The following is a 23,752-nucleotide window of genomic DNA, read 5'->3' as shown; positions in this document are numbered from 1 at the left end:
TGTAAACACCTCTGTTCAGCTCGACTCTAAAGGCCTGCAGCATCTCAGGCAGCATTCAGTATGGGATTAAGTAAAAATACATTCATGCATTAATAAAAAAATAGTATCTTTTGCTCTGGCCGGGGTGGCTCAATTGGTTGGAGCATCGTCCGGTAACCAAAGGGTTGTGGATTTGATTCCTGGTCAGGGCACACACCTAGGTTACGGGTTCGATCTCTGATCTCAAAGCATTCAATCCCTGGTCCAGGCACATGCAGGGGGCAACCAACTGGTGCTTCTCTTTCATATCAATGTTTCTCTCCCCCTTCCTCTTTCTCTAAAAGCAATAAAAAACCTGGCTGGTGTGGCTCAGTGGACGGAGCACTGGCCTGCGAACCAAAGGGTCACTGGTTCAATTCCCAGTCAGGGCACATGCCTGGGTTGCAGTCCGGGTCCCCAGTAGGGGGCATGTGAGAGGCAACCACACATTGATGTTTCTCTCCCTTTCTTTCTCCCTCCCTTCCCCTGCCTAAAAATAAATAAATAAAATCTTTTAAAAATAAATAAAAGCAATGAAAAAAATGTCCTTAGGGGAGGATAAAAAAATTTTTAATAGTATTTTTAAAAATTTCCTTTCACATCTGGTAGTTTAAGACTAAGCTTTGAAGGTGTACTCTGAGGGTAGGTAGATGTAGATATATGGATATAGATATAGTAATTGTACCTTCTTGTCCCCTCTTCTTTCTCATATCCTTGAAAGCTTTCTCCAGAGCTCCTTTTAGGAAACAGATTGTGTAGAACTACAGTCTGCTCCCATGTGTCTTAAAAAAACCACTCAGTTGGCCTTCTGCCCACCCTGTCATGGTAACTTTGCTATGATTAACTCATTATTTTGCCATAGCATTAAAGGCATCTGGTGGTATCTGCAGTTTTGGGAACGCACTTGTAGCTTTTTAATTAAATGCCTGCTTTTAAAATGGTTCTAACTGATTTCTTGAGGCTATTCTTAGGACCAGACTGTAGAAAATAGCAATCCAGATGATGTCATGGCAGTCGCAGTATTTTCCCTTGAATGTTGCAGTGTGCACTTCAAAACACTTCACGTATGTTATCCCAGTGTATCGGTACAAAACACCCATAAGAGCAGGTGATATAAAGCCATTTTTTGTATCGAAGTGAGAAAAGCGAAGTACCTTTGTCACCACTAGTTGGTGGTAGAATCGCCCCTGGCATCTGTGTTCTCCGAACTCCAGTCCCAGACCCCCTTTGAGCAGACTGCTCGTCACCTTTCCTTTCCACAGAGCGTCCTGGTGCCTCACCCGCCTTGCACTGGGACGCCACCCTGAGAAAAGCCACCCTGAGAAAAGCCGGCCAGCCGTCAGCGGCTTGGCCGTGGTTCCTTTGCACAGACTGCCCTGGGGAGGGTAGAAAACACTGAAAAAAGAAAGATTAACCTGGAAGCATTTTCTCCACGTGCCCTGTAGGTGAATTTGTCGTCGTCCTGGGTTGCATCAGGATCATCCCTGCTAGCTGTTGTTGATGACATATGTCACTGATCACTCTCCCACGTTAGCTTTTCTGGATGATGCTGAGTGGCGGTGCCTACGGTTACTTTATCAGAGATAGTCTCCCATTTAAAAAGAACTGAAAACAGCAGTCTTCAGAGTCATGTTTGTGGGTTTCGCCTTTTTCTGTACCGCAGCCTATCTGGAAGGACGGGCGCGCCGTCAGTAATAGTGGCTCACAGCGGCAGGGTGCTCAGACAGGCGAGGTAGGGAAAACGCGCTGCGGGAGGCGTCATCCCTCCTTTGGGAGTCACCCGTCCCTTTGTTTATAGTATGCGGCACATATTTACATTTCTTTTGAATTGAACAGGACCCTGCATTTGTTTCTTCAAAATTAATGTCATCTTCACTTCAGTTTTCCTGAGCTTTCTTTCATTTGTAAGTGGGAATTGGGTGAGTTTGTAAGGTGCTGGAGTTTTTCCTGTTTTTGTCTTAAGAAAGTAGTCCTTGGATAGGCAGGAGTAAAGCAGCGCAGGAACAGCAGCTTGGAAGTGGCTGTGCTCACTCAGGGCTACCAGCGCTCCCTCTCCCTTTAGGGGCCCACGCTTTGCTCGCAGCTCACCTCAGTGCTGTCCTCAGGAAGAGCCGCGGCCTGGTGCAAGAATCCATCCAGCTTGCCGTGGACCAGGCCCTGGAGCAGCATCACCAAGCTGCCAAGGTAATAAGAAATTCACAATTGTACTTCTCCTGCTGTCTGTACGAAAAAGGTAGCTAGAATATATGGCTTGGGCAGGCAGGGTCCAAGACCCTGTCCTTCCTAATGCCTCTCCTTTTCTCTCTTCTCCCCTGGATTGCTCTTGTACACTGCAGCTGGCCCCGGAACTCAGGGTTTAACTTAGATGGGTCACTGTAACCAGCTTGCTTAGTTTTACCTCCCAGTAGGTGAGTTTGACTAAATAGGAATAAAATCGTAGAGAAAAATGACTCATAACGCACCTCTTCCTTACCTGTCCCTTTCCCACACATACTTCTGGAACACCGCTTCACCGAATGTTACATCCTACTGCGTGTCACAGCCCTTACAACACCTTCCTCTTCTTCCCTGATTTTCTGAATTCCCTCATCCTGTGTCCTTTTGGTAACACATTTCTTACTCCGTATGGTCCCCTTTTCAGGAAAACACTCACAATAAGAGACCACAGCTTAAAGCTTTTAAAATCGTAAGCGTATCTGTCTTCTAGTCCAGTGTCTTACTGACTTATGTTCTGCCGTGTCTGTCAGTGAGTCGTCCCTGTGAACGGAGGGGAAAACACCTTTTTACTCGTTTCAGTCCCGACGTGCCTTTGCCTGTCATGACCCCGGGACTATTGTGGATGGAGGGGAGCATTGTGGAAATCTTGCTCTGACTGAAATCTTTGCTCCCTTTGGGACTCTCCGAGCCAGCAGCTTGGGGTTATTATACACTGCGGTCTCTCCCTTACCTGTGCCCAGGCTTACCAGAAACTGCAGACCTCACTCGCAGTGGCTGTGAGCTCCATCCTGAGTATCGTGACCGGCAGCACCAGCCGCAGCTTCCGAAAGATCTGCCTCCAGGCCCTTCAGGTTAGCGGACCTTCTGCCTTTCTTAGTAACGCGTGCGGTGCTTTCGGGCGGTAATTGAATTAGATCCTATTGTGAGCCTATATAGTACCGGACCTGTGGAGTTTTAAGAATATTTGGTGAACAGATAGTGGTGTGTATACTATTTTATAAATGAGAAAACAAGCCATTTAAAATTTGTACTTCCTTTAGGTCACAGAGCTAGGATTAGATCAGTGACTCCCAGTTCCTTGTTGAAGAATGTTCGATCGCCTACTGGTGACTGAAATAACTGAGCAGCCGTCAGCCAGTATGGAATGACACATGATGAGTTTGGGAGTCAGAGGTCCAAGGTCAAATCTTGGCTTATTTACTTCCTAGCTGTGTGGATTTAGGCCTGCACTTAACTTCCTGAGCTTCAGCTACAAGTCGGGAACCATAACAGCGCCCCGGCGAGCGGCTGTGAGGGTGAGGGCTACGCGCAAGAGCCCAGCGCACCGCCGGTCTCACGGACGTTCGCTTGTGTCCTTTCACTCAGGGATGCGCGCCGACCGTTTGGTGTTATCAGTGGGGTAACACATTAATTCCATAGCTGCAGCTTCATTTTTTAAACTTTTTTCCTTGAGAAGACAGTGTACACATAACATTTTAAATAATGTGTAAACTTTATCGCTCTACTTTCAAATTCCAAAGCTTAAAGTGTTTTTAAAAACTAGTGTCTTATTGCTTGTAACTTCAGATGTCTTGCTTCTTTTGAATTATTTCCTAAAATAAATTTCTGTAAGTGGAGCTGCTGGGTCAAAGAATGTCACATCTTTATAACCGAGTGCGTTTTATCACAGCTTCAGCTTTCTGGGCCACGTGGCTAGTGCAGGGCGGGGAGAGCAGCGTGTCGGCGGTTCTGGGGTCATCCTGGGGGACTGGCCAGCTGTGAGATCTTGGGTTGTTCACTTCTTTTGGGCTTCTGTTTTCTCATCTGGAAAACTCGTATGTTGCACTAGGTAATTATTCTGGTCCCCTTTGACTCTGGTACCCTACAATTTTATACTAAAAAGTATAGGCTGTTACCCATTCCTTAGGTGTGCAAACCGTATTACTTTGTTCCTCTTCCCCCTAAAAGACTTCACTGAGGAAAAGTTCCCATATCAACCTTCGTCCTTCAGTGAAACGTCTGTTCTCTTGGAACTCGTTTCAGAGGAGAGCCCTTTACATGACCCCGCACAAGCAGATGGGTCTCTGGGATATTTTTCTGCTATAGAGAGAGGAGAACAAAGACCTGATAGATCTTGCTTAGGTGACAGGAATTGGAAGAAACATAGGAGCCACTGCTACCAGATTAATGCCAGGCTTCTCGGGCCTTCTTTCCACTCCTCCTGCGCCCACAGGAACGGACAGAAACCTCTGACGTGACACGAGTGGTGTCAGTGGTTTGTCCTCGCATTTGCCTGGTCCTCCTTCACTGTAAACTCCCTGGGGGCATTCTGCCTTGGTCGCTGCCACTGCACTCAGCACACCCTGTCTCCGGCCCATTTTAGGCGGCTGACACGCAGGAGCTTGGGACCAAACTACACGGATCCTTTCATGAGATCACTCAGCACCGAGCTCCTCACCACTGCTCATGTGAGGTGAAGCAGGTAATTGTAAAGTAAAATACTTTGTAAAATAAATTGTAAAAGCACTTTGGTGGAAATGTTTCATGCCAATGTACAGGAGTCCTGAAGACTGGGTGGGGAGGGGCGGGTGCTGTAGACTGCAGGTCTCAGGTTAGCCTTTCAGCAAGGAAGCCTTGGTTTAGAAAAACTTTCTAGCACACGGCATTACACAGAGATGAGAAACACTGTTAGATGCTGTTTGATTTCTGTTTCTGCCACTAACCGGTTGCGTGGTATCATTATGGAAGCTAGTTAACCTTTCTTAGCCCCAGTTTCTTCGTCAGTATTCTGAAGCATGCCTGAAGTGATCGTGAGAACTGAGTAAAATTGCAAGTATGCAGCCCGCTAAGCACATAGCTGTTCTTACGACGGTGACGATGTGATAGAATTTTCATGTTTAGTCTTGCCTAATCAAACCCATACTTTTATCTAGTCACCTTTTTGGGTGCTGGAGATAGAGAGTTGAATTGGGGTCTCTACCCCCAAGAAGGTCATCTGGTTTTGTGATAGGCTCCTCTAATAGTGGAGAGAAATTGTACCTGGGAAAGTCTGTACCTCAGTTCTAGGTGTAGCTGGTAGTAGTGTTCCCACCCAGGCCCATTTTTCTGATTCTCTTGGCTCTAATCAGTAGGATTGAATTTTCTGTAACTAAAGTGTAAGATGAGTAAATAAAAAAGATCAAGAGTGAAATTATTATATGGCGGTTTCTGGCCAAGATGGAGTAACAGGGACAGAATTTACCTTTCTGCCTGAAATAACAAAAATCTGGACACATTGAAACCATGGTCCTCAAGACCCTGGGTATCAGATGACGAGTGGGCTAGCCATTCCTGAGAGATGGAAAACAGAGGCAGGGAGCCCTGTGATTGCCCTAGCACACTGCCTAGACAAGGGGCAGGGGCCAGGGAGCAGGGAGCGGGAATCCAGGTGACGTCTGGTGGGCTCCCTGAGTTGAAAAGATGAAGCTGGGAATCCAAGGATGCCAGAGCAGCTGGAGTTCTCAGGGTAGAGTACCAGAGAACAGAGAGAATTCTGGGGATCTGCAGAGGCTCCTTCTCTGGTATTCAGTTGAGTACTGATCAGCTCATTCATGTGAAGAAACTCTCTGGGTAAAGAACCATCCAGAAGGACTAGAGGTGAAAATATGAAGAGCTTACACAGGGCTTACACAGAGAGGAAAGGCAAATCTATGGAGACAGTAGAAAGATCAGTGGTTGCCAGGGGTTGGAGGAGAAGGAGGAATGAGTAGGTGGAGCACGGAGGACTTTTAGGGCATCGAAGGTGTTCTGTATGAAAGTGTTCTATGATGGTGGGTACATGTCCTTATACATCTGTCCAAACTCATACCATGTGTAGCACCAAGGCTGAGCCCTACGGTACACGATGAACTTGGGGTGATGACGTGTCAGTGTGGTTCATCGCTTGGAGCAAAGGAGCCGCTCTGGTGGGGGACATTGGTGATGTGAAGGGCTGTGCGTGTGTGGGGGGAGCAGGTATATGGGAAATCTCTGTACCTTCTGCTCAATTTGCTATGAACTTAAAACTACTCTAAAAAATTGTCTTTTTAAAAAAAAAATAAGGCAGAAAAAGATGAAAAAAAGGGAACAAAGGACAAATGAGACATAAAAAACAATTAGCAAGACGATATATTTAAATTCAGCCATGTCAATTATCATATTAAATGTAAATGGTCTAAACAACCCAATTAAAGGCAGAAACTGTTAGGTTGAATAAAGAAGCAAGAGCTAACTCTATGCTGCCTACTAGAATCTCACTTTAAATATAAAGACAGAAATAGATTAAAAGTAAAAGGATGGGAAAGGGTATTCCACGCTTACACTGAAGAGATGGCAAGAAAGAACGCTGGAGAGGCTATAACGCCACCAGGCAAAGCAGCCCTCAGAGCAAGAATGTTTCCAGGGCTGCAGAGGGCCACGCTACGATGACGAGCACCATGCAGTGAGTAAAATACAGTGAAGACAGTAGCCCTGCACCTTCCGGAAACTTTTTAGAGAGCTTTCAAATACGTGAAGCAAAACTAATAGAACTGTAAGGAAAAACAGACAAGTCCACAATTGTGTTTGGAGATTTCAGCATATCCCTCAATAACTGATAGAATAATAGACAGAAAATCAGTACGTCTATAGAAGTTTTGAATTAACATCATGAATTAACTTGACCTGATATTTATAAAGCATTCTGCCCAACCCAGGCAGAGCATACATCTTTCTTCAAGTGCACAGGAGACACTTAGCAAAGCAGACCATATTCCGATCCAGGAAATCTATCTCAATAAATTTTTAAGCATCCAAGTCATATAAAATCTCTTTTGAGCACAATAGAATTAAATCAGTAACAAAGACACCTAGAAAATTCCAAATATTTGGAAGCTAAATGACACATAAACAATCCATGGGTCAAACATAAAATCAAAAAGGAAATTAGAAAATACTTTAGTTTCATTAAAATAAAAATGCAAATTAAAATGTGTGCGATGGAGCTGATGCAGCACTTAGAGTGGAAAATACCTATGTTTGAAAAGAAAAAGGTCTCAAATCCATGACCTCAGCTTCCAACTTAAACTAGAACGAGAAGAGCAAATTAAACACAAGTTAAAAGAAATGAAATAAAGATCTGAGTGGAAGTCAGTGAAAATAGAAAACAGAAAAATGATAGAGAAAAATCAATGAAACTTACAGGTTGTTCATTGAGAAGATTGATAAACATTGGGCCAGACTAATCAGGATAAAAAGAGGGAAGGCACAGATCGTCACCACCAGAACTTAGAGAAGTGGCATCAGATGGTAAAAGAATTATCAGGGAACGTTATGAACAGCATTACTGATGTAAATTTGATAACGTAGATTAAATGGGCAAATTCTTTGAAAGATAAATTATCAAAGTTCACTCAAGAAGGAATAGCTCTACATACCCAGTAGCATTATGTCTATTAAAGAAATTGAATTTTAGTTCAAAACATTACTGCATATAAATATTCAAAATATTTACAAACTCTAAAAACTCAGTAAGAAAACCACCCAATTTATAAATGGGCAAAAGATTTGAACACACATTTCACAAAAGAGACAAAAACAGCAAATAAACATATAAGAAAGATGTTCAACATCATTAGTCATTAAGGGAAATGCAAATCAAAACCACAAGCAGCTTCCCAGCTGCTTGGAGTGAAAAAACTGACCACAGGGAGTTGGCGAGAAGGCGGAGGAACTGGAACTCCTGTGCCCTCTTTGTAGGAGGGAACAGGCGCGACCACTCCGGAGAGCTGTTGGGCAGTTTCTTAAAAAGTTCAGTACACACTCATCATCCAACCCAGCCATTCTCCTAGGTATTTGCCCGAGAAATGAAAGCATATGTCCACACAAAGACTTTTACACAAATGTTCACCGCATCGCTGCCAAAACCTGGAAACAACCCAGCGTCCACAGGCGAATGGGCGGACGAGCGTGGTGTATCCATTCAGGGGGCTGCTGCTCCCCTGTGAAGGAAACAGGCTCCTGAGACACAACACAGTGTGGATCGATCTCTGCCGAATTTTTTAAAAACCTGGAAATACAAGAGTACATACCGTGATTGCATTGATGTAAAATTTTATAAAATGCCAACCAAGCAGTAGTTCCAGAGCAGTGCTTGCGGGAGGCTGGGAGGGGTAGGTGTTGGAGGGCTGTTTTTACGGCCAGAGGAAACTTCTGAGAGCAATGGGTATGCTCACTATCTTGATTGTGGTGATGGTTTCGCAAGTATGTGCATTTGTCAAAACATCAAATTACACATTTATATACACGTGGTTTATTGTATATGTGCAAGTCACATCTCAGACTTGTAAAAATTACAGGCACTGTTTCTAACAGAATGGCAGGACCTTTAGCGCTTCTGCCCTTCTCTCCCTCTCCTGCTTCTGCTTGCCTGATTGGACGGGGAAGTGGAAGTGCCCAGGCTCGCAAGGGTCACAGCATCTCATCTACTTCCCGCCCTCTGCTCTGTAACTAGAAAGGCAGAAGACGGCAGGGAAAGCCCTGGAAATGCTCCCTTACTACACCTTTTTCTAGGGCTGTGTGAATGCTGTTACTGGTTTCTGTCCAACTTGGAAAGCTGCTGCCCACAACTTGAGCAAATAAAAACAAATGCCCATTGTATCAGTTTCCTGTGGACGCTGTGACAAAGTGCCATCAACTTGGTGGCTTTAAAACAACAGAAATGTATCGTCTCAGTTCTGGAGCCCAGAGATCTGAAACCAGGGTGTTAGCCAGGCCATGCTCCCTCCAAAGGCTCTGGGGAGAATGACTCATTACTCCTTCTCATTTCTGTGGGCTCTGGGTGCTCCAGTTCTCTGCCTCCATCTTCACATGCCCTTTCCCCTTTGCCTCTCAGATTCACCGCTTTTCTCTGCAGTAAGGACGCCAGTCGTTGGATTTGGGGCCCGCTCTGAATGCACGACGGTCTTATCTTGAGGTTCTTAATTCCATCTGCAAAGACCTCTTCTCTAAATTAGGTCATGTTCACAGGTTCTGGGAGTTAAGATTTGGAGATATCTCTTGGTGGGTCTCTATTCAATTCACCATAGCCATCCACTTCTTCAAATTTCTAGGGGTAGGTTTAGGCTAAGGTGTGTGCTGTTATCATAGGACCTGGGCTTTGTGGGCAGGATCTAGAAGTGTTTCAGGTTGTGACTCCCTTTTGCTTGCGCCTCTCTGACATCCTAGTGAGATCTCAAAAGGAAATGATCCGACTGCTTTTGCCCCATTCTGTTGCTACAGTGATGACTCAGGGCGATTCGTAGTCCATTTTACTCGCCAGTTGGCTAATAACCCTGAGGGTCACTAATTTGTGCCAAGGCTTCCACTTTAATCTCCACGAAGATCCTGTGAGGTAGGTTGTAGTTTTTCAATTCTATGGACGAAGAAACTGGTTAGAGAACTTTCCTGATTTGCCAGAATCCCAGTCAGTAAGTGGCAAGGCTAGGATTTGTGCTGAGGACTCCTTGCTCTGAAGCCCAGTAACACTGTTAGGGTGGAGGATTGGGTCAGGAGCCCAGGGAAGGCAGGTAATCAGAGGCACTGAGTAGAACCCAAGCTTCTCCACTCAAGATCATGCGGTTTCCCTGACAATGGCTCTTTAGTGGTAACTTGTTAGTGGCACAAGAGTGACACCCAGTGGCTCCATCTGGAAATTACAAGGTCAAGGATAACTTGTTAAATTCTTTTACGTCTGGACCAACCAGTCCCTCAGTTTCCATCTCTAAACAGGTGAAGTAGAGCTGACCTCTAGAGTAACATAGAATAACTTCACCGATGGCTATTAATGGCTTATGGAGAATGGAAGAAATGAGAGAATTGTTTTAGGGTTTTACAGAATACATGCAGGGAAAGGTTACAGCTGGGCGTTGGGACAGCGGACAGTGGGCCATGAAGCAGCAGACAGGATAGTACTCCAGGGCTTCTTGTCACAGGTGTACGTAGGTACTGAAAACTTAAAGAATAAGCAGGAGCAATAACAGGGAGGCAGCTTTCTAAGGAAAAACATTGTTATCCCCGGGGTGGGGGTGGAGGGGAGCCCAGAACTGAATGTCTCATGCAGTGCTACATCCAAGGAGGTGTAGTCCCGGGATGCATAGGTCTGTCTCATTCGGGGGCCTGATGATGAAGGGTGCGCCAGGCTGCCCTGGGGCCCAGAGCTTTCTCTCTGAATGTGGGTATTTCCTTGGTGAGCCCAATATCAAGATAGGAAGTTTGTTACACGAGATTTTCCAGGCTAGAGTAAAGTAAGAGGGTTAGCTTTCTCAAAGAAGAAAAAAGTGTTTGGAAACGTTCCTAATACTTTTTCTTTTTTCACACCTTTAGGGCCATTTTTTACCCCTTCTAAGTTCCTTGGAATGTAATTACTTAGAAATTGTAACTTACTTTAGTAAACAATATATGGTAGAATATCTACTTTTATTCAGTTATAAGTCATGCGCCACAAAATTTACCATTTTAAATTGTGCAATTCAGTGGTTTTAAGTATATTTACCACTAAATTCAAGAACATCTTCATCATGCCAAAAACAACCCCTGTACCTAATTTGCAGTCAGTCACAATTCTACCTCCCACTCCCTGGCAACCGCAAATCTACTTTCCATTCTCTATGGATTCGCCAAACTGGGTGTTTATATAAGTGGAATCATACAATAAGGGCCTTTTGTGTCTGGCTTCTTTCACTTACCATGATGTTTTTGCGGTTCATCCATAACATGTACCAGCACTTCATTCCTTGTTGCAGCAGATAATACTTCATCGTACGCCGTGTATACAGTAGTCTGCCTCTGTCCACAGGGGAAACATCCCGAAACTCCAGTGGGTGCCCGAAACCAGGAATGGCACCGAACCCTATGCATGCTACACCTGTCCCCGTGCTTGCATGCCTTTTCACTTAAACGAATTAACCTGTGTACTCACGTAAAATAAGGGTTACCTGGACGCAAGCACTGTGATACGGCGACAGTTAACCTGGTAGCCTAGGCGGGCTACTAAGTGACTGAGAGACTGGTAGCGTATACAGGGTGGATACGCTGGACAAGGGGGGATCCATGTCCCAAGTGGGATGGAGCGGGACGGCATACTACTCACAATGGTGCTCAGTTTAAAACTTGTGACTTGCTTACTTCTCGAACTTTTCATGAATATCTTTGGACCACGGTTGCCTGTGGGTAACTGAGACCATGGAGAGTGAAACCAAGGAGAAGCACGTTTTATTGCTCCATTCATCAGTTGATGGACATGTGTGTTATTCCCACGGTTTGGCTGTTGTGAATAATGCTGCTATGAACTTTTCCATGTGCGCAGGTCTGTAACTCTCCTGGGTACATATCTAGGAGTAGAATCGCTGGGTTGGTCCCGTGGCAACTCTGTATTTAGCTTGTTGAGGAACTTCCAAACCGTTTTCCAAACTGGTTCCACCATTTTACTTTCCCACCGATACTGTTTAAATGTTGGTTTTTCCACGCCCTCACCAGCACTCTTACTGTCGGTTATTGTTGCCATCACAGTGGGTGTTACGTACGGTCTAGTAGTGGTTTTGACTTGCGCTTCTCCAACAACGTCGATAGTCTTTCATGTGCTTATCAGGCATTCGTATCTCTTTGGAGAAATGTCTATTCACCTCCAATTTGTCAACCCAATTTTAATTGGATTATTTATTTTATTGTTGAGTTATGAGAGTTCTCTATTCTGGATACAACTCCCTTATCACATATGGTTTGCAAGTGCTTTTTCCCCATTGTGTTGACTTTGCACTTTCTTTATAGTGTCCTTTGAAGCACAAAAGTTTTTAACTTCGATGAAGAGGATATCTATTTTTATACACCTGTATTCTTGAAAACAAGGAGCTAGGAGGATTGGGTTCTGATCTTAATACCTTTGTTTCTCTGTCCAAGTGGAACCAAGTGCGGCAGGACTTTGAAAGGCTAGTGAGGACCACAAAACGGGCCCTGTGCTCAGTCATTTGTTGAGTATTTACCCTGTACAAGGAACTGTGCTAGATGTAATGAGACGTAGCCGTGATGAACCTTCCCTTTCAAGGAATCTATGATAAGAACAGAATGGACATCCACAGAGGCATGCAGCGCATGCGCAGAGCCTGAGGAATGGGGCAGACAGTAGGTGAGTGACCAGAGCTCAGAGGAGGAAGGACATGCTGGAGTGAGCTGCAAAGCTCTAGCAGAAGTCAGTCTTGAAGGTTGGTGGCTGGGCAGAAGGATTCGAATGAGCCAGGAAAAAGTAAGAGTGGGGTGGCAGGTGAGGGTGGACAGCCCCGCGCAGTGAGCAAAGCCACCGGGCACATTCATCTCACTGGGACTCATTCGTGCTTCTGCAGAACTAACTTAGGACTTCTGATTTTTTAAGCAACTGCTCCCAGACAAAAATGACACAGAGGACAGAACAGAGGATGCGCCCGAGAACAGTGGCCTGGAGCTCCTCGTAGGTAAGGTTTCAGCTTTTCAGGTGAGCTCTGGATCGAAGCTGGGAAGTAAAAAAACATGACTTCAAGGCTTCCAAACTGCACCTTTCACCCCAGCAGGGTCCTTCTGGACTGTAGTTGGCTCTCACCACCACTGTGGGTGTTCTGGGGCAGCAGCAGACGTTCCACCTCAAAAGCTGGTGTGACGGGACTGAAATCTTAGTCTGTGCAGTTACGAGTAGATGTGCATGCTGGGAGTGGGGCCCTGAATCCAATTTGTTCTTTCCTGTCTTTTCTCGTTAGTACTGATACCACAGCTCTCCCTAGTTTTGGTGGCTAATCTGGGGCTCTGGAGGCTGCTTCTGGAGGTTGTTCCAGGGTGCAGACACCACCTCAACCTTGAGGTGTCAGCGTGTGTGGTGTGCTGGTGATTATACTGAAGTCTTTCTTCGCCCCACCCCCAATACTTGAGCAGCATGCGGGCCAGCAGTGGCAGGGCGGTCTAGTGCGCATGGCTGGAAATAACCACAGCCACTGGTGCCTGAACCTGCGTGGTGCAGGTGCCAGGCGCTATTCTGAACTTTAAAAAATGTATCAGTGGTCTTAATTCTCAAAATAATCGTATGAGGTATAGGTACCATTATTTTCTCATTTCACAGACGAGGCACCTGAGGCCCACAGATGTCAAACATTCTGGAGGCAACACAGCTAGTAAATGGCAGAACCAGAATCCAAACCCAGGCAGCCTGGCTCCAGACTGTCCCTAAAAGAGCCAGACTAGCGGGGGATGCACTGTGGGACAAAACTGTGCTTTAGATTCGAGAATCAATTAATAGTAAGGCATCTGTAGGCACTGCCCCATGCAGCGTGATCAGCAATGGGAGAGGTGAAGCCGCTTTCGGGCGGGGGATCCGAGCTTGGCAGGGAGGGACGAGCCGCTTAGCGCAAACTCCACGAAGAATCCGTGCAGACGGTGACCAAGTGGGTGCGCACGCCACGTGAAGGCTTGGTAACATCCCGGTTGCCCCTTCCCGGGTTTAGCTGAGGTGGGATGGAGAGACCCTGATGCCATACTGCAGCCCCTGCCTGAACCTGCAGCCCGGGGCTGCCGGCCTTTGATCTGGACGGGACCTGAGGAGGGTTCTGAGGTGGGACAGCCGACAGAGCCGGGCCCCAGCTCCTGCCTTTCTCCCAGGTTTACCCCGGGGTCTTTTCTAGCACCGGGCCGTGGGACGAATACGCTTGTTTTCTCCTAGGGACCAGCGGACAAGCAGAAAACAAGAGGCTCAAGAAGGGCAGCCTTCGCCAGGTCGTGGAGGGAACGCGGGCTTTCCACTCTGCCGGGGGCCCGAGTCCGTCGGAGGTTGCCCGGCGCCGCGCAGAGCCCCTCGCGGCCTCCCCGACTCCTGGCGGAAGCAGGGCGGGCCCCGGGGGCGGCCCGGAGGTGACCAGGCGAGGGCTGCGCAGGGGTGGGCTGCGCAGGGAAGGGCAGGGACCCGACCGTTTCCGAGGCGTCCTCACCCCGGGCCCCGTTTCCTTCCGCAGGACGCGCTGTGGCTGCACGAGGTCGCCAACCTTTCGGAATGGCTGAGTCCCGGCCCCTGAGCCAACCCGTCCCCCCAGGCGCCCAAACCAGCCCCGCGGAGGCTGAGGCCATGTGTAGTCTGTTGTTCAATAAACCAGCTCAGTGCGCGCCAGCTCTGTTTCATTGTCGTGAGCGGGGCCGCCCCTCCCCTGCGGCGGCTCCGGATGACGTCACCAGAGGGATCCGCGGGCGCCGACGGAGAAGCGGCAGGATTGCGTCACTGGTGCGCGCCGCGGGTCCGGGCGCGATGGCGGCGCTGGGCGGGGACGGGTTGCGTCTGCTGTCGGTGTCACGACCGGAGCGGCAGCCTGAGACGGCGGCTCTGGGAGGTCCGGGCCCGGGGCTGTGCTGCTGGGTGTCGGTGTTCTCCTGCCTCAGCCTCGCCTGCTCCTACGTGGGCAGCCTCTATGTCTGGAAGAGCGAGCTGCCCAGGTGCGGGGGCTGCGCGCGCGGCAGGAACCTGCGCCTCCAGGAGGCGGGGCTGCGGGCGGAGCGCGGACTAGCCAAGGGCGGGGCCGAGCTGTCAGGAGGGGACTGTGGGACCCCTGAACTTAATACCCCCCTCCCTAGGGACCACCCTGCTGTCATCAAGCGGCGCTTCACCAGTGTCCTGGTGGTGTCCAGTCTGTCGCCCCTCTGCGTGCTACTCTGGAGGGAACTCACAGGCATCCAGGTGCGAAGGAGGCGGGGCAGAGGGCAACAGGGGAGAGATTTCAGGGGTCTTCGGTGGAGGGAACAAGACTGATGCCCCCTTTTCTGTGGCTCAGCCAGGCACATCCCTGCTCACCCTGATGGGCTTCAGGCTGGAGGGATTTTTCCCAGCAGCACTGCTGCCCCTGCTGCTGACCATGGTGAGTCCTTTACCTTACCCTCTGTGCTTTGTTATTGGAACGGCACTCCTTTCTGTGACCTTTTTTTTCTTATCCTGATTGAGTCCAGTTTCTGCCTGATGGGAGACGGGAACTGTGAGGTGGCTCGAGGCCCTCGGGTGTGCATGGGCGGGAAATCCTGGCTGACAGCAGAAGCTTGAGACTCTGGGCAAAAGCAGTGGATTATTATAGTTTAAGCCTTTCATTTGATTGCTCCGGTTGTTTTTGTGTCTCCAGATCCTTTTTCTGGGCCCGCTGATGCAGCTCTCGATGGATTGCCCCTGTGACCTGGCAGATGGGTTGAAGGTGGTCTTAGGTGAGTCTTTAGGGCTGAGGGAAAAAAGCAAGCAGGCAGTCTAGGACAGGGCGTCGGGATGGGACTTGAACGTGAGGTGTGAGATGCTTTGTGTTTTATTCATCAGTAACATGGGAACGTATAGCGGTGTCCTCTAAGAGTTGGCTTCTGATGTTCAGGGAACGCCTAGGGCCCCTAGGTGTGGTGTGGACTAGAGAGCATTTCCCCTGCTTCCCTGAACCTTTGGCTTCTCCTAGCCAGAGCTGGTGGTGGGCAGATTGGATGTTTCCAGATATCCTGCCTCAACTACTAATGCCTTCCCATTCAGTCTTCTAGAGACATCTCATGTTGATAAACAAAGTTGGATTCTTACCTGTTCTGAGTACCAGAGCCTAACCTGAGTTTGGCCAGGAAACGGTTGTGGGAGCGGCCCCTGGGGCCTCTGTGGTCTCTCTGTTCAATAGCTAGCCACTCACTGCTTGTCTTGAATCCCCTCCCTAGCCCCTCGCTCCTGGGCCCGCTGCCTCACAGACATGCGCTGGCTTCGGAACCAGGTGATTGCACCCCTGACAGAGGAGCTCGTATTCCGGGCCTGCATGCTGCCCATGTTAGCGCCGTGTACGGGCCTGGGCCCTGCCGTGTTCACCTGCCCGCTCTTCTTTGGAGTTGGTGAGTCTGTCCAGCTTGGTGCTGCTGAGATGTTCCTAACAGGGCTGAGCATGGGGCTTGGGGCAAGGGTGGGCTGGGAGCAATGTGACGTGCTTCTCACTTTCCCCTCAGCCCATTTTCACCACATTTTTGAGCAGCTTCGATTCCGCCAGAGCAGTGTGGGGAGCATCTTCTTGTCTGCAGGTGAGTCCTAGCATGCGTGCCTGGGGCAGTCTGGGATAGGGTGCATGACGGTGCCTCTAATGGCCACTCCGGAGGAGGAGCTGGGAAGGGGGCTGTAGTATTGAAGGGGCCGCTGACCATGAGGAGTTGGGGCATAGAGGACAGCCTTAGGTGCTGGGGGAGGCAGCCACTGCCCCCAGAGGGAGGGGGTGTCTCTGGCTGATAAGTGTCTAGTGCGGGGACAGGAAGGGCATGCAGGTGTGGTCACTCGTGGCCTCCCCATCTCCAGCGTTCCAGTTCTCCTACACAGCTGTCTTCGGTGCCTACACTGCTTTCCTCTTCATCCGCACAGGTTGGTTCTCATTCTCTCACGGGTGCCCTGAGGGCTCAGGGGCCTACAGGAGGGGGTGGGAGAATGGGAGAACTGTTTGTTCTAGGAGCAACAAAATTTTAACTGCAGTCCTTGACACAGGCTGAGCCAGGGCCCTCAGCCTGGTGAGGTCTGGCAGATGGAAGGAAGCAGAGGCCATGGTGTGTGGGTAGGTGGGCAGGTGGGGCTTTGATCTCCTGTTCCAGGGGATGCGGGTCATTAGCCCCAGCAGGGCCGGAGGAGGTGGTGGGGCTACTCCACGAGCTGCTCTGTCTCCCTTCCCAGGACACCTGATTGGGCCAGTTCTCTGCCACTCCTTCTGCAACTACATGGGCTTTCCTGCTGTCTGTGCAGCCTTGGAGCATCCACAGAGGCGGCCTCTGCTGGCAGGCTATGCCCTGGGTGTGGGACTCTTCCTGCTTCTGCTCCAGCCCCTCACGGACCCCAAGCTCTACGGCAGTCTTCCACTTTGTGTGCTTTTGGAGCGGGCAGGGGACTCAGAGGCTCCGCTGTGCTCCTGACCCATGCCCCTGTACACGCTCCTACGAACTCTCACGGGCTCCTCAGCCTCTCCCCATCAAGGGGTCCTGCAGGGGAGGAGCTGGCTGGGGTCCCGAGATCTCAGGAATTTTTGTAGGGGATTGAAGCCAGAGCTAGTTGAATCCCAGGGACCAAGAGAAAGGTGCGGCCCCTCTCGAATGAGGGGGTGAGGAGCAGGCCCCCGGAGCCGCGTGCTCCCTCTCCTCACTGTGGACTGCTGCTTCTCTGAGCTGCTCTGCCCCGGAAAAGCTGCTAGGGGTAGAATTTACAGATCCCTCCCCCCAACCTCCCAGGGTTTTCTCATTGTCTTTTTGCATCAGGACTTTGTATTGGGATATTAAAGAGATTTAACTTGGGTAACAGGGCCTTGGACCTTTGGGAATTAGACTATTGGGGTCCTGGGAGTGAGCCTGGTAGGACAGTGCCCCGCAGTAGGGTCAGGATGGGGGTCTTTGGCTGCCCTGGGTCTTATAGCTCCCTTCTTCCTGAGCCAGGCCCAAGTCCTAGCCCAGGAGGACCTAGGACTGCAGGTGCTACGTGTGGGCCCAACTCACCTGGGGTCTGTGACTTCCTACCAGCGTCAGGAAGTGGGGCCCTGGGGTGTGACCCCTGTGATAGAGCCTCCAACCTGTGTCCCCTGAGAGAGGGGAGGGTTCCACTATGGAGCCTCCACCAGGCTCTCCAAAGTCCACCAGCCTCACAGTCCATGAAAGGAAATAGATCCGAAATGTCGGGAGAGCCAGTTGAGAGTCACCTGGGACTAGACGCCTTTCTGGCTTGCTCCACCTTGGACCTCCCACCGTGCTGCTCGTCTGGTCCCCAGAGGGACCAGAACAAAGGCTGCAGCCTTACTGAGCGGTGCTGTTCCTCTGGGTTCTTTCTTAGAACCTGCTGGTGTTCTTGGCTCTTCCTCTCGTTTAGAATGGTTTTCAGGCCCCATTCCAAACTCAAGGTGGGTGTTCTGAGTCCCATTGCCTGAGGATTCGGGAAGGAAGCAGGTGTGCCCCAGGTGGGCAGTGACTAAATTGCGTTCACCTGGATCTGAAAGGACATCGTGACAGTCACACACCTACACCTGCCTTACCAGAAAGTTCTGTGCAGCAGCTGTTGGGGAGGTAGAGGGTGAGCACAGGCCTATTCAGAGGGTCTTTGGAATCCTGGAGTCCAAGGTGGCCCAGGCCCATGCCAAAGGTTAAGTTGTGGTACCCTGAGAGCGTGGGCTGGCGGGGGGCTGGGATGGTCCCCTGGGGGTCCTGGTATCTGGGCTCTGCCACACCCCTTCCTCATGTCTGTGCTCAAGAACTGCCCCCCACCACCTCACTCCCCTCCCCTCCCCTGTGCAGTGACACAGGCAGGGTGGCTGTCTCATCCTGCAGGGGAGGGAACTGGGACTCAGGAGAGGGTTCTCCTCAGAGCAGGTGTGGGGGGGGATGGGCAGGGTTAGACCCTGGGACTCTCAGTCCAGTGCTCACCTCGCACCAAAGCCCTCCCTTCCGAAGGTTCCTACATTGAGGGTCTCACCAACCTCAGAACTGGTTTGCATCCAGTCCTGAAAGAATGGGTGGGAGGCAAGTCCACCAATCACCTAGGCTTGAGCCCTTTGTGCCTCTTACTGGCTGTGGGGTCCTTCTGCAAGTTATTTAACCTTCCTATGGCTCCATCTGTGTCCCTACAATGGGTGAAGGTTGATGACCGGCGTTAATAGGCGTAAAGTGCTTAGAACAGCCCCACTTGCCCCACCCACTGCACCTTGGAGCTTGGTAATGACTCGCTAATCCTTTTTGGGGTGTGTATACAGTAGGTACTCATAGTGGCTTAATCAAGGCCACTACTGCTATCCTCACCACCCTCCGAGGAGGAAGACAACTGGCCTGAGGAGTCAGGGGCAGCTCTGCCCCTCTGAGTGGTGCGGGGTGGGTTGCAAAGGACCCACCGTGGACTGCCGGAGAAAGTCAGTTTTATTGAACCAAAGGTCTCAGGACCTGGGGCTTAGGTTTACTGCCCCACCCCCCATCCCCAAAGGTAGGACCCCCAAACCTGCTCTGGATCTGAGGCCCACCTGTAGTCTCCAGCGAGGGTAGGACCCTCATTTGGCAAGAGGTGAATGTGTGAGCTACTGTCCACCAGGAGGGGAAGGACAGATGGCGGGGGAGGGGCACGGCCACTGTGAGCACTGCCTGCTGCCTTGAGCAGCTGGGGCAGGAGCTGTGGGGCCAGGCCTTCCTGCCCTCGGGGCACTGGCAGGCCAGGGCCGGCCCTGGCAGCACAGCACAGGAGAAGGCTGGGGGTGGGGACGGCCAGGCTGTGAGTCGGGCGCATCACTCGATCTCCAGGATGAGGTCATCACCCTCCAGGGTCATGTCTCTGGTCACGTGGACCTTTCGGACAGTGCCGTCTATGGGCGAGGTCACCACAGTCTCCATCTTCATGGCGCTGAGCACACACAGAGGCTGACCTTTGGCCACCTTGTCTCCTGCTGCCACCTTGATGTCTATCACCTTCCCAGGCATGGGTGCCCCGATCTGGCCCTTCACATCCTTCAGGGCCTTGGGGTGGAAGTGCATCTCCTGCAGATGGCAAAGGGGACATGAGACACCAGGCCCCGCCTGTCCCCACCACCTAGCTGGGACAGGGGGAGCTGTACCTTCATGGCCTGAGTGTCCTTGACCAGAATGGACCGCAGCTGTCCATTGAGCTCGAAGAAGACCTGCCTCTGGCCAGCCCAGTTCAGGTCACTCACGGCTAGGGCTTTGATGTGCAGCGTCTTGCCCCGCTCCAGCTCCACCTGCAGGGAGGGCTCGGAAGCTCGAGCGGGAGGGGCAAGTGCAGGGACAGCAGCTGCCTTACACAGTCCCAGGTGAGTCCCCCCACCCTGGGTCTCGGCTCCTTACTAATAAAAGCCTAGACTCCCGGTCTCCCAAGGGTACTTTGTGCACCCATGGCTCTGGAGACCTGGTGCCAGCCAAGCCAGTCTGGCACTCTAGGTGTGCTGGGGTCCTTAGGGGTGGGGGGGCAGGGTTCCTTGGTGGGAGTATGCATAGGTGCTAGAGCCACTGACCTCGAATTCCTCTGCAATTTTGGGACCCTGCAGGAAGAGGCGGGTATTGAGGCTATCCACGGGGCCAAAGGTGGCAGTGAAGTCCTTGAAGTTACTGAAGACATCAGGGTACATGGCTGCTGAGAGCACGTCCTCTGGGGTCACCTCCTCCCCGTGCCGCTCCATCAGCTCCTTCTCCAGCGCCTGCAGGTCCAGGGGAGGGAGGGAGGCTCCAGGCCGCCCTTCTATCCTTGGCAGGTCCTTTAATACCTGGGGAGCAGAGCAGAAGGTCAGGCCTAATTCTTGCACTCAATCCCACCTCACGTTGGGCTGGGTCTCCCCTACCTTGGAGCGCAGGGGCTCAGGGAATCCCCCATGGGGGATGCCGATGTAGCCCTGCAGAAACTCCACCACAGAGCGGGGGAAGGACAGCTCTTCTGCCTGGGCCTCAGCCTCTGCCCGGCTCAGCCTGTTCTGCACCATGAACTGGGCCAGGTCCCCCACGATCTTGGAGGAGGGTGTCACCTGAGGAGACGGGCCCTTGGGTTAGGGTGCCAGGCACCTTACGGAGGCCCAGAAGCATAAGTAAGGACACGGCTTGGCTCACCTTGATGAGGTCACCTAGCATCTGATTGGCCTCCACGTAGGCCTTCTTGACTTCCTTGAACTTGGAGCCGAGCCCCATGCTGTGTGCCTGGAAGTGCAGGTTGGTGTACTGGCCCCCTGGGATCTCATTCTCATACACATCCGAGTTGCCAGACTTCATGGTGGCCGTGCAGTCAAAGGCTGCGTACAGTCCCCGGGCCCCCTCCCAGTACTCACTGTAGTCAAACACGTGCTCCAGGGGGACCCCTGCAGGGAGGCCAGGGGCAGGGGAGAGGTGGAAAAGTGCTGAGCTCCCAGCTGCTCCTCTGAGGACCCCAAGGCCAGCTCAGCACCCACCTCAGACCAGGGTGGTGGAAGGCAGGGCCAGGCAAGAGCATTTGGAGTCCAGTACTGGGGCGGGGGCATGGGGGGCGCTGTGGTTTTGAGAGGGGAATGGCCACGGGTGGCTGCTGTTCCTACCTGTGTCCAGGGGAGTCCCTCGGGTACAGGCCACCAGGGCACCCATGCTGGGCTGTGAAGTCATCCCGGACATGGAATCAGATGCTACATCCACCACATCAGCCCCAGCCTGAGCACAGGCCAGCATGGCTGCCACACCTGCCCCTGACGTATCGTGGGTGTGGATGTGCAGCGGGAGGTCAGGGAAGCGGTCCCGCAGGGAGCTGACCAGCATGGTGCAGGCCACTGGCTTCAGCAGCCCCGCCATGTCCTGGGGGAAGAGGGGAAGAGGAGAGGATAAGATGGTAAGAAGGGGGCACATTTGTGTGTGGTGGGGGAGATGGGGCAATGTAGGGAGGCAGGGGAAGTGGGAAAGTGGGGGGACTGCTGGAGGGGGGCTGGGTCCAGGCACCTTGATACACAAGATGTGGGTGCCAGCTCGCACCAGCTCTTCGGCCAAGTCCATGTAGTACTGCAACGAGTACTTGGTGCGGCTGGGGTCGGACACGTCGCCCGTGTACGAGATGGCGGCCTCTACCACCCCGCCAGCACTGCCCACTGCCTCCATGCCCAGCAGCAAGTTGGGCAGGTAGTTGAGAGAGTCAAAGACCCGGAAGACATCCATGCCATTCTCCTTGGCCACCTCACAGAACCTGAGTGAGTAGGAGAGCCCAGGGGTTAGCCACACCCCGCTCACCCCACACATCCTTCTCTGGCTGCTGGCCCACCAGTGGCCCCTGAGGAATGAGTCCGAGGGTCAGGCCTGGCTGGGGCCGTGGTATCCACAGAGCAGGGGTGGGTACCGCAGTGTGGACAAGGCCTCCTCCTCCGGGCAGCTTGGGCTGGACGGGGCTGCCCCCGAGGCATCCGGCACAGAGCAGAGCTGCCCGCACTGGTTGTGCCTGGGTCAGAGGCAGTAGCTGGGGATTCTCTGCTCTGCAAAGGAATGGCAGGCTGAGGGGGAGAGCACGGAGCAAGGAATCCTGAAGCCAGGTTCCAGCCCCAGCTCTACACCACGTGGCCTGGGACCAGCCACCCCCTTCTTAGGACCCCCACTGTCCCATGATCTAGATCTCCGACTCATCCTGCGTTCCCTGACATTCCCAGGCAGCAGCCCTTACTGGGCACAGCTACGGGCAGGCGTGGTTCGGAACCTCCTGTGGGGAGCAGAGGCCACTGCAGGGTGACGCGGCACCTGCTGGGCCATGCCAGTGTGCGCCCACCCGCCCCCAGGCTCACTTGAAGACCACGTTGTCGGGGTAGTTGGTGTAGCCCACGGCATTGGCCCCCCGCAGCAGCATCTGGAACGGGATGTTGGGGATGAGCTCCCGGAGCTCCTGCAGACGCCGCCAAGGGCACTCGTACAGGAAGCGCATTGCGACATCAAACGTGGCTCCTGCACAGGGACCAAGAGGCCAGGTCAGCCCCGTGTGTCCCAGGGACCCCACCACGCGCTGCGGCTCTGAGGCTCTGGCTCTTAACACCAGGCCCTGCTTCGGGGTCCCTCAGGTTTGCATACAAAACCTCACAGGCTTTTTCATCCCGTGACCTCAGGGCGGTGCGGGCGCCCGGTGTCCTTCCTTTGACCGCCCCCACCCAGTTCTCTATGCTAGAATTAACGTCGGCCCTCTGGCCCTGAGCTGCCTGGGTCTCAGCTTTGACCCCGTGCCGGGCAGCAGGCCTGGCCAGAGTGGGCACCGGTTACTGCGCCAAACAAACATACGCTGCACCTCACTCAGTTCCCAGCGGCTCCCTCCATGTTCATGCCCACAGCTTCCCCTGGCCACACTGTGGGTGTCCAGTTCTGCCAGCTACTGTCCCTTGTTCCAGCCTACCTCCCCAGTTCTCTATGCTGAAGAGCTTGTTGAAGTTGCGGGCAACATAGGGGGAAATCTTTTTGAGGTCGTGGGTTCGAACACGAGTGGCCAGCAGTGACTGGTGGGCATCCCGGAAGGTCGTGTCCATCAACAGCAGCCCCTGGTGGTTCCGCACAGCTCGGGCGAAGCCCTTGGGCCCCTCTTGTAGCAGGATGTCTCTGAACCCCGCTGGGGGTGGGCCTGGGGCAGACCACGCATTAGCTAGCACCTGTCCTACAGGCGGCACCCCTCCACCTCCCCATGAGCTGGTAGAATGGATCTCACCCACCTATGGGCACCACAGGGACGATGGGGTCTGAGGAGCTGGGGTCGGCCTTGACAGGGATTGGCGTGGTCGGGCCATTCACCATGACGTGTCCTGCAGGAGAGTGGGCAGTGGGTCAGGGTGGACTGGGCGGGGTCTGAATCCAGGGCAGCAGTGTGAGTAGGTGGGGTTGGGGGAGGGGGCATTCCTCCAGGATCCGCAATGCTCCAGCTGGCCCGTCCTCTCCAAAGCCAGGCCCTCCTGGGTCCAGGCAGTGGGGACCTATTGAGGCCATGTGAATAGAAAAGAGGGGTCTCTTAAGATCAGGAGCAAGGAGGGTGGGCACGCAAAGTAAAGGAGGAGAACCAGACTGAGGGCAGGGTGCTAGGAAG

The 23,752-nt window shown here is 52.0% G+C and overlaps 3 protein-coding genes across 21 annotated transcripts in view; 2 read left to right on the top strand and 1 right to left on the bottom strand.

Annotated features, from left to right (window-relative positions):
* Positions 1 to 14,381, top strand: part of TOP6BL (TOP6B like initiator of meiotic double strand breaks) — a 45,465-nt gene extending 31,084 nt beyond the window's left edge. For 4 of the 7 annotated variants that reach the window (XM_053924396.2, XM_045183237.3, XM_053924399.2 and 1 more), the window contains 7 exons: positions 2,063 to 2,202; positions 2,976 to 3,086; positions 3,444 to 3,530; positions 4,598 to 4,696; positions 12,614 to 12,692; positions 13,925 to 14,112; positions 14,214 to 14,381. In XM_053924396.2, coding sequence (XP_053780371.1) covers positions 2,063 to 2,202; positions 2,976 to 3,086; positions 3,444 to 3,530; positions 4,598 to 4,696; positions 12,614 to 12,692; positions 13,925 to 14,112; positions 14,214 to 14,273 — 764 coding nt within the window. In that variant the 3' untranslated portion in view covers positions 14,274 to 14,381. The remainder of the gene's footprint in view (positions 1 to 2,062; positions 2,203 to 2,975; positions 3,087 to 3,443; positions 3,531 to 4,597; positions 4,697 to 12,613; positions 12,693 to 13,924; positions 14,113 to 14,213) is intronic. The other 3 variants (XM_053924395.2, XM_045183240.3, XM_053924398.2) reach the window with 3 other exon arrangements.
* An 86-nt stretch (positions 14,382 to 14,467) lies between these two features.
* RCE1 (Ras converting CAAX endopeptidase 1) lies at positions 14,468 to 17,518 on the top strand. 5 transcript variants are annotated; one of them, XM_045183244.3, is made up of 8 exons: positions 14,468 to 14,685; positions 14,824 to 14,926; positions 15,021 to 15,104; positions 15,360 to 15,438; positions 15,919 to 16,086; positions 16,224 to 16,269; positions 16,538 to 16,600; positions 16,904 to 17,518. In XM_045183244.3, exons 1-8 carry the CDS (start codon positions 14,501 to 14,503, stop codon positions 17,253 to 17,255), a joined length of 1,080 nt encoding a protein of 359 aa, XP_045039179.2. In that variant the 5' UTR covers positions 14,468 to 14,500; the 3' UTR covers positions 17,256 to 17,518. The 5 variants fall into 5 exon arrangements, with proteins under 5 accessions (XP_045039179.2, XP_024429799.2, XP_045039180.2 ...); XM_024574031.4 differs by having other exon boundaries at positions 16,198 to 16,269; XM_071221383.1 differs by having other exon boundaries at positions 14,486 to 14,685; positions 15,025 to 15,104; positions 16,198 to 16,269.
* Positions 17,519 to 19,098: 1,580 nt separating this feature from the next.
* Positions 19,099 to 23,752, bottom strand: part of PC (pyruvate carboxylase) — a 93,078-nt gene continuing 88,424 nt past the window's right edge. For all 9 annotated transcript variants that reach the window (XM_024574023.3, XM_024574024.3, XM_024574022.3 and 6 more), the window contains 10 exons: positions 23,385 to 23,474; positions 23,075 to 23,296; positions 22,479 to 22,635; positions 21,652 to 21,892; positions 21,261 to 21,510; positions 20,803 to 21,047; positions 20,541 to 20,720; positions 20,217 to 20,465; positions 19,803 to 19,943; positions 19,099 to 19,725 (listed from right to left, as the gene is read on the bottom strand). In XM_024574023.3, the coding sequence (XP_024429791.2) occupies positions 19,477 to 19,725; positions 19,803 to 19,943; positions 20,217 to 20,465; positions 20,541 to 20,720; positions 20,803 to 21,047; positions 21,261 to 21,510; positions 21,652 to 21,892; positions 22,479 to 22,635; positions 23,075 to 23,296; positions 23,385 to 23,474 (2,024 nt within the window). In that variant the 3' untranslated portion in view covers positions 19,099 to 19,476. The remainder of the gene's footprint in view (positions 19,726 to 19,802; positions 19,944 to 20,216; positions 20,466 to 20,540; positions 20,721 to 20,802; positions 21,048 to 21,260; positions 21,511 to 21,651; positions 21,893 to 22,478; positions 22,636 to 23,074; positions 23,297 to 23,384; positions 23,475 to 23,752) is intronic.

Source organism: Desmodus rotundus, chromosome 5 (genome assembly GCF_022682495.2).
Source record: "Desmodus rotundus isolate HL8 chromosome 5, HLdesRot8A.1, whole genome shotgun sequence".
NCBI lineage: Eukaryota > Metazoa > Chordata > Mammalia > Chiroptera > Phyllostomidae > Desmodus > Desmodus rotundus.
Note: the sequence above shows the minus strand (reverse complement) of the source record. Positions and strands in the feature narration are given on the sequence as shown.

Coding starts and splice junctions, on each gene's coding strand:
- RCE1 (XM_045183244.3), top strand. CDS start 14,501: ATGGCGGCGCTGGGCGGGGACGGGTTGCGTCTGCTGTCGGTGTCACGA. Junction 14,927..15,020: donor GGGAACTCACAGGCATCCAG/GTGCGAAGGAGG, acceptor TCTGTGGCTCAG/CCAGGCACATCCCTGCTCAC. Junction 16,601..16,903: donor TTTCCTCTTCATCCGCACAG/GTTGGTTCTCAT, acceptor CTCCCTTCCCAG/GACACCTGATTGGGCCAGTT.